Below are 13,337 nucleotides of genomic sequence, written 5' to 3' on the forward strand. Positions count from 1 at the left end.
GACCCGCTGTGATCTCCAGCGTTTGTTTTTGGTTTTTAGGGTTTGAAAGGACATCACCTTAAATTGGGAGGCGTGGGCGACAATTTGGGAAGAGCAAAGGGTCACAGCAGGAGGAATGCACAGAGACAGGAAAGGCAGGGCTAAAGAGGGATTTGGAATCAGACAAGCATTTTAACTTTGAGGGGCGATAACTAAGGTTGATCAAGTGGCTGAAGAGTTTCAATGCAGGTGTCCAAAACTTGAAAGGATTCCGTGATGCAAATACACTTTGAACTGTACTATGAATCATAATTTTCCATCAGACACGTCATTTGGAAGATTAATTCAAGTGATATTAAGGGGCTCCAGGCAACAACAGTAAGATTACAGTAAAATTGACCAATGTTAAATTTAAAGTGTGAGTTGCAATCGCTGTTCCTCTATCCAAACACACCAAAATATTCGCAAATAACTATGATTAAAAATCAATTAAAAAGAACTCTGTTGATTTCCTGCTTTGCTTGTTTTTACCTTGTCTTAATTAGTAAGTGATTACAACATCATAGGGGAGGGGAAAAGCCAAATTAACAACAATAGATGTGATAAGTAAACCTAGTACCTCAGCAAAGTTTAAATTGCATTCAGAGGTGTTTTAATTCAACTCAATTTGCCCAACAAATCAATGATAACTGACTTGGACCGTCAGTAATATTTTACAAGTATGTTTCTAGAAATGGTGTGATTGGAAAGGAATTATGTTAACATTTCTCATGAATCTTTTAAGAATTGTAATTAATGGTCGCACCAAATTGTTCTATCAAGTGTGTGTATTTGTGTGAATAGTCTACCCTTACTTCCCCAGGCTGAAAAAAGATATAAATATGTCTTCTTCTGGATCCCAATGTTTGACTGTTTGGAGTTGATGAAGGCATCTGCAACAGATTAAATGTCAGACGTGAACAAATCCAACTGCATGTTGGAGACTATTAGTGAGGTTTCAGCTGCCATTGCAGTGTCTCTTTACTGAAGATAAATAAAATGTCAGAGCTGAGATGAGGGAAATTTACCCACACTTAGCACTACTGGAGAAAGCAGCTCTTAACTCACTCAGCGGGTGTTTCCCTGCCATTATTTGCAGTGGCTGTGCCAAATCAATGAACTGTGGAGATGCTTTTTTAACCCACTGATTGTCAACATGTGCTTCTACTCTTTGAGGGAAGGCTTGTGCCTGGATGTTGATCGAACCACATCATGCTGTGATTGCTCGGTAAATGCACAGAACAGACTGTTCCCTTTCAGAATAGAAATCCACCGTTCAGAAATCACAATAATCTTCAAAATAGCATTGCAGCCTGATCACCAAAACTCCAAAAGCAATAACTATGAGGAGCTCCCTCTGGCAAGAATATGACAAATGCTTTTAGTGTGAATGTTTGAAATCTTTCATTAAAATGAAAAGTTGTAACTGTTATGTATCAGTGACATGACGGCACAAGTGACTCACTTGATCCTGGATGTGTATGGGTCGTTTCCTCCTAGAACCTCGTCCAATACAGTTCACAATCCAGACACTTGGAGCCGAACAAGAGAGCCTGGAGACAACTAACTTGGTACTCAACTGGGAGCCAGAAAAGTGGAAAGCTCAACTCAGTGGCCAAGGAACCAGATGGATGACTGCAGAGGCTTCTAACATTCTCCTCACAGCAATGGCTACCCATCTCCCAATGACACCCAATCCTCACACCATGTGTTGGAGAAAGGGCACAAAGCTAATGACTAGGGTTTCCTGGAAAGTGGGCTAAGAAGTGGCAGATGGAATACAATTGGTGAAGTCTGAGGTTATGCACTTTGGTAGGAAGGATGGAGGTGTAGACTATTTTCTAACTAAGGACAGGCTTTGGGAATCTGAAGCACAAAGGAACATAGGAGTCCTAATTCAGGATTCTCTTTAGGTTAATGTGCAGGTTCAGTTGCCAGTTAGGAAGACAAATGCAATGTTAGCACTTGTTTCAAGAAGGCTGGAAAACAATAGCAGAGATGTACTGTTGAGGCTGTGCAAGGCTCTGGTCAGATTGCATTTGGAATATTGTGCACTGCTTTGGGTCCTGTATCTAAGGAAGGGTGTGCTGGCCTTAAGAGGGGCGATAAAGGAGGATTACAAGAATGATCCTGGGACTGAAGGACTTGTCATATGAAGAGTAGATGAGGATTCTGGATCTGTACTCTATAGTTTAGAAGGACAAGGAGAGATTGCATTGAAACTTACAGAATAATGATAGGCATTGGTGGGACATGGAGAAGATGTTTTCACTAGTAGATGAGACTAGGATCTGAGGGCACAGCCTCAGAAGAAGGGACAACCCTTTATAACTGAGATGGGAAGCAATTTCTTCAGCCAGAGGGTGGTTAATCTCTGGAACTCATCATCACAGAAGGCTGTGGAGGCTAAATCATCAAGTGTATTTTAGATAGAGATAGATAGGGTCTTGATTAGTAAGACAGTCAAGGGTTACAAGGAAAAGGCAGGAGAAGGGGTTCAGAAACATATCAGCCATGATCATATAGTAGAGCAAACTCAATGGGCCAAATGGCATAATTCTGCTCCTATATCTTATGGTCTTCCTGCTTCTGATCTCACCAACCTGTAATGTCCAAACCATTAAAATGAACAGGGGAAAAAAGGCAGTGGTAGGAGAAAAGGGAAACTAAAAAACCTGATGATTGTGTTAATTTTTTGGGTGGGGTGGGTGGCAAGCAAAATGAAATACAGGACAGGCCATTCAAATTCATCAGTCCATGTCAGCATTTGTATTCCACGATGAGCCTCATCTCATGTTTTGTAATCAATACACACTCTTTTTTCCTTTCTCTCCTATCTGCTTGCTGAGGTTCCCCTTAAATGCATCTTTGTCATTTCCCTCATACTATATCAGAAATAAATAAAAACAACGGAACTTAGGAAAGGATGTGGCTTTAAAGACTAGATTAAGTAGTAAAACCAAGATTTTCCTCAATCCTGCACTTACTTTGTTTGGATACTCAAATTAGAAATGTTTTTCCATAAAAGTCAGGCTGTTTCAGGATGACGTTCATTGTGAAGAATAATTTTATTAAATTCCAGCCAAAAAGTCTGTATCAGCTACAAGCACGGAGACAGGGAAATGTGTTCTCTTAGAGCAGAACAGTTGTAAAGCTGTCGGGATGTTATGGATGCTCAAGTGATAGAGAATGCTGCTACTATTTGCTGAATATTGAAGGAGAATAGCTAATGGTGTGCAACATGTAAACCTGTTGTGACTATCATCCATCTGTCAGTGAAGAGTGAATGGTGGAAGAGCCCTAGTAAAACAAATTTTTAGCGGGTTTAAATCTCACCAACATCAATTGCAACCATTAACTGTGGTCAGACGGAAAGCATTTCAACAGCAAAAATAACACAAAGAGGACAACACAGGCATTAAGCCTGTAATCCAACTAATGGCAATTCACTCTTCAAACAGATTACTTGTTATTTCCAGACGTTTGATGAGTTAGCAGATTTGGACCAGAATAGCAAGGTCGGCTGTTACACTTTGCTTTTGTATCCAGCAGCCACTTTCATACATGTTCCTAACAGTGAGTGTTGGGCAATTTCGGCCTATTCTTCAGGACTGGCTTTTACAACCTGTGGCCTGGTGTGTTTTTGGAGGGACAGCACTGAAATATGACAAGTCATTACCTTCCTGCCTGACCCTGACATAGCAGGCAGACAGGTGCCGAAATCAGAATCCTTCCTGTCAATTTTAAAAATGCCCAGCGATTTTGTTAACAAAAAAATTGACCCCAATATCATGCCGCCCAAAGGCATAACATGCTTGGCATGGCCAGGTGGGCAAGACTGCTACGGACTAATTGAAAGGCTGGAAGGAATGGGGGGAGTACCTGTTTTGGTGGTGGAATGCCATGAGTGCATGGGGGATGGGTGTGGAGAGGGGGCAAGTTGTTAACACCTTTGTCACTTACCACCTGACAACAAAAACCTGTTCATCTGCACACCCCCACCCCAAATCCTTCCTGGTCAAATACTCCAAACTTATTTCCCTTTTGGAGCCATGCTTCCTGCATCCTGCTGCATCCTGGCAGTTCTAGCAATGCCTGCTGCTCAGTTTTAACACTGTCTGAATTGCTTGAAGAGATAACTCTTGAGGATGGAGTAATCTTCCATTGAGGCATAACTGTCCCACCCTCACCTCCTGAAGGCCACCAAGAATGCCGTGGCACAAGACTCCTCCAACATTGATCAACTGGGGCATTCGAGAGGGCTTTGGATTTTTGTTTTGTATAGTAATAATGTGCAGAGATATGGGGAAAAGGCAGGATGTTGAATATAGCTGGTGCAGGCATGATCAGCTAAATGGCCTCATTCTACACCATAATAATTCTGTCATCAGTTTGGGGATGAAAATCCTAGTTTACATACCCCTCCTCAGCTTAGGGGGAGTTGAGACAAGTTGTGATACCCTGACCATATCTTCACAGCATGATTCCCGATCAGAGTGGCAATAATTAAATAATTTCTACTATCAGTACACTTCATAGACACTCTTCTGAAAGAGATCCTAAGTAGACTTTGATTTGCTACATAATGTACCGATTTCTCATAGAAAGATAGACAGTAGGTGCAGGAGTAGGCCATTCAGCCCTTTGAATCAGCACCACCATTCAATATGATCATGATTGATCATGCAATTTCTATATCCCACTCCTGCTTTCTGCAAAGGCCATGTCCAGCTCCCTCTTGAATATATCGAATGAACTGGCCCCAACAGCTTCCTGTGGTGGACAAATCCACAGATTCACAACTCTCTGAGTGAAGAAATTTATCCTGATCTCAGTCCTGAATGGTTCACCCCATATTCTTAGACTGTGATCCCTAGTTCTCGACATTAGGAGCATTCTTCACATATATAACCTATCCAGTCCTACCAGAATTTTGTGTGTTTCTATGAGATCCACTCTCATTCTTCAAAATTCTAGTGAGTACAAGCCCAGTCAATCCAATCTTTCTTCATCTGCCAGTTCTGCCATTCCAGGAATCAGTCTGATAAACATTCGCTGAACTACCTCAATAGCAGGAATGTCCTTCTTCAGACTTGGAGACCAAAACTGCACACAATACTCAAGGTGCAGCCTCACCAAGGCCTTGCACAACTGTAGCAAGACATCCCTACTCCGATACTCAAATCATCTTGCTTTGAGGGCAAGCATGTTATTAGCTTTCCTCACTGCCTGCTTCACCTGCATCCCAATCTTCAGCAACTGTTCTGCCATGCCACCCCAGGTCTTGTTGCACCTCACCTTTCCCTAAATTTCCACCATTCAGATAATCATCGGCCTTCCCACTTTTGCCACCAAAATGGATAACCTCACATTTACCCACATTATATTGCATTTGCCAAGTATTTGCTCCTCAGCTGCCTGTTCAGGTCACCCTGCAGCCTCCTCAAAGCACACACTGCCACCCAGCTTAGTGCCAATGCAAATTTGGAGATATTGCATCCAATTCCTTCAACCAGAATTTGTGAATTCTGCTGGGCAATGTTTGCCCTGCCCAACTTGTTGACTGATACAGTAATGTCAATAGGATTCTATATGAAAAGCACAGTTATTGGGACAAGCATTAAGGAGTCTATGAAGCTATGGAACCTTCGGGAAAAAGTCAAGAGACTTGAACAAAAACTGCACGTGCATGTCAGCATCATTTCCTGCATTTACTATCCATTCCTAACTGCCCTTGAGAAGATATTGAATTGCCGCAGCCGATAGGGGATAGAAACATACAGTTCTGCTTGGAAGCAAATTCCAGGGCACCGTATGCCTAGTAAGTCTATTATTTGGTTAACAGAGGTATTCTATATCCCACAATTGAATTCCAACTTTGTAATCACTCAACTAGCTTTTAGTATTAGTATTTTTGATAAAATGCCAATAAACGGAAATCCAGTGCTAACAGTCAAAAGTGAAATGACACTGATTGGAGCCAATGAGAGGTTAATATATTGTACAAATCCACAGGAGGCTACAGTAAAAGAATTATTTTGCAATTGTGAAACAGAAATATAGTGCAATAAGAATAGGAATGTGCTGTGGTTCTGTTTATCCTGCTTTGCTCTAAATATATCTCAATGTTGAAATGTCAGGGGAATACTGAGAGTGAGATTTATGATTAGCCAAAAGTGGCGTGGGTTGCAAACCTATTTAAATGCTCAAAGTGTTTAATTTTTAAGAGTGATATTCATCAAAATAGGCTGTATGTTTAAACCCGAATGAGTGTTTGTGGATTATAGGGTTGTAGATTGTAACTAGGTAACATGTCAAAGAGTAACAAGAGATAAGAGAGGAAGCCAAACTGAACACCTACAGTGTGGTTGAAATTGAGCAGAGGAACTCATAGCTGCAGCTATTGAAATGAATACAGAATTGGGGCTTTCTAAATCTGTTGACTGACCAGTCCTACTAATTTGTGTCCTAAGGATACACGACAAAGGCTAGACCACTTAATCATGTGACTAGCATCTGAATATATGAATTTAGAGCACTTATAGGCCATTCAGCTCCTCAAGTCTACTCCACTGTTATGCTGAAAAAGCTTTATGGAAGCTTTTTGGCTTTCTGTCATCAAAACAGCCACAAGAAAACCAAAGGACAACTCAAAATTTATACTGCATGATTTTGAGAGTGCTGGTTGGTGAGCAAGTGGACTCTGACCAGTAGAAGCATTTCTGTGGAGAATGCATGCATTAATGCTGATGGACAATTAACTGCCAGATTTTGTTTCAATTTTAAGCCAGGCAGGTTGACTCTGAATAGTCAACATATTACTTTGAGAAACAAGCAAAGTGAATGGGTGCCAATGACTTCAAAGTCAAAACAGATGCTGTGCACCCACATGAATTTTTTTGTCTACAAGAAACAGGATCTTCTGTGTATCAATTTTTGTAGCTCCCAGGACATGCAAGTGCACCAGATTGGCAGTATTTGCAATATCCAGCAAATGTCCAAACACAGAATCACATTTAATATTGGCTACTGTGTCAAGATTTTACAAGCACAGATTCATTGGGTGCAGGCAGTAAATCTCATGCAGTACAAATATTGGTTCTCCCCTTTACTTTGGTATTCTTGCAAATGTCCTGATGATGCTGCATGAAAATCTTTATAGCAATTCCCAAGTTCTGTACCACCAAAGTTTTGTTCAACAGATCATGGTTGTCCTAATTCTGTTCCCAACTCCATATTTCCACCTATCCCCCCATGCCCTTTAAGTCCCTTGTAGTCAAGAAGCTATCTACTTCCACTTTAAAACTATTCAATGACTCTCTATGCAAAAGCTTTTTAGCACAAAAAGTAGTTGTCATCTGGAATATTGGAGACTGATGGAAACAGGTTCAGTCATGGTTTTCAAAAGGAATTGAGTAAGCACATGAAGAGAAAATATATGTAGGGTTATAGGGCAAGGACAGAGGGGAGGGATAAGCAGAGATTCTCTTGCAGCAAGATAGCATGGCCATACTGGACTAAATGGCCTCTTTTTGTGCTGTAACTCTCCTTTTAATCAATATTGATATATGCCTGAATGAGTTAAGAAAATGTCAGCTACCCACTGCAAACCATTATAATATTTCCTATTATAAGTGTAAATGGAGGCCATGGGAAATCTGAGTCGAGTTTAGAGTTCAGGCATCTTTCACACTTGGACAACTTAGCAGTACTGGTGCATCAATCATGCCAATTCCAAAGAGCAAAACCTTGTGGCAGGAAGAAATAAGCAGTGGACCCACCCTCGGGCTGATAACTTTGCATATGTAATGGAACCACAGCTAAATGCGGAAGTCAATATCTTCAAAAGAGGTGTATAAATTATTTAAAAGTTATGAGACTGCCAAGGGATTTAAGGAATGCTTGAAGCAGGAACTTGTATCCCTTTCACTTGGAAAGGAAAGAAGATTGCTGAGCAAATTTCACTTGGGAAACTCAGCTTCTCAGCAGGATCACTCCCCTGTGGCCTCCCCCTGAAAATGTACCTGTGGAACTTCGGTCAAAGCAAGGTGAGGATCTAGTATGATAGCCCACATGATCCAATGGTCTGCAGCTGCTGCTGTTTAGGTTAGTACATGAATGGACCTTAGTATATCGTGTGAGTAAAACGCCATGTCTTCAAACAAGTCAACATTCTTGGTAAGAGAGCTTCAACAGCAGAAGAGAAAGTTCAAGGAGGGAGTGAAAATTTTGACCTTACCTGTAACTGAGCATTTGTTTAGCTTCTTTCAGATTGTATTGTCCATTCTTTGCTGCTGCGTTGACATCATTTGCTGTGTTAAGCCTGTTGAAAAAGCAAAAGATAACATTGTACATGAGATACTGCAGTTAACCCTATGTCACTCTCTTTGAGGTTATCATTGCTTCATATATTGTTGATAATTCACAATTATTGGACAGTGCTTCCCAAAGTTTGCTTTTCTTTCTTTTGCTGCTTCTCACTTCTCGTGATTCCGGATCGCTAGGAGGAAATGGCAGGCATTTTCTGGTTTTCACACAGTACAAACTTTACGTCACAATGCCACATTTGGATCCAACTTTGTCCTAATTTAAAAATATTTCAATAACTGGTACAGAACTGCAAATAGAACCCTGAGCTCACAAAACACTTTGTCTTCTGCTGAAAAACATACAAATCTAATTCACAGCAGGTGGACACCACAGATTAGTAGGCCATGGTTTAACTCAGACTCCACATTGAAATTCTCCCCAGGTGACAACAGCTGCTTGCATTTGTAATCTGTCTTTAATATAGTAAAATGCCCCAAGGTACTTCACAAGAAGAAGGCTGACAAAAAATACCTTGCATATGGAAATTGGGTTAAGTTTGGCCTAAAAGATCAGTTTTAAGAAAAGTTTTAAAGGGAAAGGGAGAGGTAAAGAAGTTTAGGAATGGAATTTCAAAGCTTTGGGCACAGGCAGCTGAAAAAGCAGCAGTTGGTACTGGTGGGACTTTGAAGTGCTAAAGGCCAGAAATCAAGGAGTGCTGAAATCTCAGAATTTTGGCGGGTTTATGGAGCCTACAATGTTAGGGAGGAATAAGGCTATAGGGTGATTTGAAAACAGGTGTGAGGATTGTTAACACCAAATAATCGCAAGGCAAGGAGCGAGTGCAGAAATAATGGAAACTGCAGATGCTGGAGAATCCAAGATAACAAAGTGTGAAGCTGGATGAACACAGCAGGCCAAGCAGCATCTCAGGAGCACAAAAGCTGACGTTTTGGGCCTAGACCCTTCATCAGAGAGGGGGATGGGGAGAGGGTTCTGGAATAAATAGGGAGAGAGGGGGAGGTGGACCGAAGATGGAGAGAAAAGAAGATAGGTGCAGAGGAGAGTATAGGTGAGGAGGTAGGGAGGGGATAGGTCAGTCCAGGGAAGACGGACAGGTCAAGGAGGTGGGATGAGGTTAGTAGGGAGGAAATGGAGGTGCGGCTTGAGGTGGGAGGAAGGGACGGGTGAGAGGAAGATCAGGTTAGGGAGGCAGAGACAGGCTGGGCTGGTTATGGGATGCAGTGGGGGGAGGGGAAGAGCTGGGCTGGTTTTGGGATGCAGTGGGGGAAGGGGAGATTTTGAAGCTTGTGAAGACCACATTGATACCATTGGGCTGCAGGGTTCTCAAGCGGAATATGAGTTGCTGTTCCTGCAACCTTCAGGTGGCATCATTGTGGCACTGCAGGAGGCCCATGATGGCCCTTGACCGCGTCTCCCGCATTTCCCGCAACACATCCCTCACACCCCGCCCCTGCCACAACTGCCCCAAGAGGATCCCCCTTATACCACACCACCAACCTCCGGATACAAAGCATCATCCTCGGACACTTCTGCCATCTACAATCCGACCACACCACCCAAGACATTTTTCCATCCCCACCCTTGTCTGCCTTCTGGAGAGACCACTCTCTCCGAGACTCCCTTGTCCGCGCCACACTCCCCTCCAACCCCACCACACCCGGCACCTTCCCCTGCAACCACAGGAAGTGCTACACTTGCCCCCACACCTCCTCCCTCACCCCCATCCCAGGCCCCAAGATGACTTTCCATATTAAGCAGATGTTCACCTGCACATCCGCCAATGTGGTATACTGTATCCATTGTACCCGGTGTGGCTTCCTCTACATTGGGGAAACCAAGCAGAGGCTTGGGGACTGCTTTGCAGAACACCTCCGCTTGGTTCGCAATAAACAACTGCACCTCCCAGTCGCAAACCATATTAACTCCCCCTCCCATTCCTCAGACGACATGTCCATCATGGGCCTCCTGCAGTGCCACAATGATGCCACCTGAAGGTTGCAGGAACAGCAACTCATATTCCGCCTGGGAACCCTGCAGCCCAATGGTATCAATGTGGACTTCACAAGCTTCAAAATCTCCCCTTCCCCCACTGCATCCCCTAACCAGCCCAGCTCGTCCCCTCCCCCACTGCATCCCATAACCAGCCCAGCCTGTCTCTGCCTCCCTAACCTGTTCTACCTCTCACCCGTCCCTTCCTCCCACCTCAAGCCGCACGTCCATTTCCTACCTACTAACCTCATCCCGCCTCCTTGACCTGTCCGTCTTCCCTGGACTGACCTATCCCCTCCCTATCTCCCCACCTATACTCTCCTCTCCACCTATCTTCTTTTCTCTCCATCTTCGGTCTGCCTCCCCCTCTCTCCCTATTTATTCCAGAACCCTCTCCCCATCCCCCTCTCTGATGAAGGGTCTGGGCCTGAAACGTCAGGTTTTGTGCTCCTGAGATGCTGCTTGACCTGCTGTGTTCATCCAGCTTCACACTTTGTTATCAAGGAGCGAGTGCACGTCAGTGCAATATATAGCACAGTGAATGCCACACGGTGTGAATTAGGATAATGGCAGGACATCAGCTTGAGCTTAGTTGTCACATTCATCCCTCATGCTGCATCTGTCCAAAGGGAAGGTGACCTGCTGCATTACACACAGATGAGTAGCTTTGGTTTCAAGTTCCCTAGTAATCCAGAGACACAGGTTAGAATGGATAGTTAGAATCTTTCATCCTGGGTAGAAATGTCAATTGTTAGATAACATAGGTTTTCTGTAAAAAGGAGTATAAGTTTAAAGGAGATGTGAGAAGCATGTTTTTTACACAAAGGGTGGTAATTGCCTGGAATGTGATGTCAGAGGATTTGGTTGAATCTCATGCAATAGCAATGTTTAATAGGTATCTTGACAAATATACGAATAGGCAGGGAATAGAGGGATGCATAGATGCAGCAAGTTTTTCATTCAGAAAGACATCATGCATCGATGCAGTTATGGTGGGCCAAAGGGCTTGTTCCTGTGCTGTACAGTTCTTTGTTCTGTGCTTTGTTAATTTTCTCACCATATTAGCTGGAGGAATTTAAATTCAATTAATCAATCCGGAATTGTGAAGCCGTGATGACCATGAAATTATCGCTGCTTGTCATCCAAACCTATCTGATTCACTGATGTTCCTTTTGGAAAAGAAATCTGCCATACTTTCCCAACACTGTAACCTCAGACCCCATAGCGATGTGGTTCACTCTTAATCACCCAGTGAAGTGACTGTATGAGCCACTTGTTTCAAATGCAGTTAGGGTTGGACAACAAACGTTGGCCTTGCCAGAGTCTGCCACAAGACACGAAAGAATAAAGAAAAAAAATTCTCCCAATGTTGTCTGACACTTGGACTTAATACTTCTTAACCCAACTAGATCACTCCAACACTTCCGCCATCTGCCATCTGACCCCATTGCCAAAGACATTTTTTCCTCCCCACCCTTATGTGCTTTCTGGAGGGACCACTCTCTCCGGGACTCCCTTGTCTGCTCCACACTCCCCTCCAGCCCCACCACCCCTGGCACTTTTCCCTGAAACCGAAGCAAGTGCTACACCTGCCCCTATACCTCCCCCCTCACCCCCATCCCAGGCCCTAAGAAGACTTTCCACATCAAACAGATGTTCACCTGCACATCTGTTAATGTGATATACTGTATCCGCTATTCCCATTGTGGCCTCTACATCGGGGAAACCAAGTGGAGTCTCGCGGACGGCTTTGCAGAACACCTATGCTCAGTTCGCAACGAACAACTACACCTCCCAGTCGCAAACCATTTCAACTCCCTCCCCCCACTCGGATGACATGTCCACCCTGGGCCTCCTGCGTTGCCATGATGACGCCACCCAAAGGATGCAGGAACAGCATCTTATATTTCGCTTGGGAACCCTGCAACCCAATGGTATCAATGTGGACCTCACAAGCTTCAAAATCTCCCCTCCCCCGAGCACATCCCAAAACCAGCCCGCTAGTCCCCACCTCCCTAACCATTCCTCCCACCTCAAGCTCCACCCCCATCTCCTACCCACTAACCTTATCCCATCTCCTTGACCTGTCTGTCCTCCCTGGACAGACCTTTCCCCTCCCTAACTCCCCAACTATATTCACCTTCAAGCTCTATCTAACTGTGCCTCTTTGACCTGTCTGTCTCCTCTCACCCTATCTTGTCCTTTATCCATCTTCCATCTGCCTCCCCCTGTTTCCCTATTTATTTCAGAATCCCCTTCCCCTCCCCCATTTCAGAAGAAGGGTCTCGATCCAAAACATGAACTTTCCTGTTCCTCTGATGCTGCTTGGCCTGCTGTGTTCATCCAGCTTCACGCTGTGTTTCTCAGATCACTGAGAGACTAATTTTAGGCAATGCTGTTGAATGCTCCTTCGAGCATGAGGAGAAACCTATAGGAGTTTCACTTCAATTCTCAGCTCAGACCAATTCAACTTTCAAAGAATTCAATGCTAACGACAAACTATGGGATATCAACAAACAACCTCCCAGCCATGCTCTGAGGTGTTGGTCTCAGCATGGTAATAAGTTGAAAGAAAAATAATTAGTTGTGGACGATAAATTTGGAGTTAGTCCATCTCTTGTTTCAGCACTAAACAACCAACTGTTCTGATCACTGTGACATGTGTGAGTCAGAGTGATTGATTAAGTTAGCAGCGCAAACTTGGAGGTGTGGCAATATTTTGCAAAACCTGCAAGAACAAGACTGGATTTTTGACTGAGGATAGCAGCACTGTCACCGTAACAGCTGTTCTGCAGTGGTCTGAGCAGGACAGATTGGTCTTCATGAACATAATTGGCCGACATGCAGGATTTGCAGACTGTGTCTCTCACCTCCATTACCGGTCCCTTTGTCGGCCTGCTTATAGACCATCAAATCCCTGGTTTACATATGCAAAAGTAAAGTCTTGCCGGGCCATTGATGTTACCCCAACATGTTGCCTGCTAGATCAATTGGTATCA

At 43.7% G+C, this 13,337-nt stretch overlaps 1 protein-coding gene across 2 annotated transcripts in view; it reads right to left on the minus strand.

The window, feature by feature from the left end:
* Positions 1–13,337, minus strand: part of LOC125460078 (transcription factor Maf-like) — a 361,962-nt gene that overhangs the window by 1,439 nt on the left and 347,186 nt on the right. For both annotated transcript variants that reach the window (XM_048547177.2, XR_007249169.2), the window contains one exon: positions 8,258–8,341. In XM_048547177.2, coding sequence (XP_048403134.2) covers positions 8,258–8,341 — 84 coding nt within the window. Of the gene's footprint in view, positions 1–8,257; positions 8,342–13,337 lie in introns of those variants that run through there.

The sequence above is a fragment of the Stegostoma tigrinum genome, chromosome 16 (assembly GCF_030684315.1).
Source record: "Stegostoma tigrinum isolate sSteTig4 chromosome 16, sSteTig4.hap1, whole genome shotgun sequence".
In the NCBI taxonomy this organism is placed as follows: Eukaryota; Metazoa; Chordata; class Chondrichthyes; order Orectolobiformes; family Stegostomatidae; genus Stegostoma; species Stegostoma tigrinum.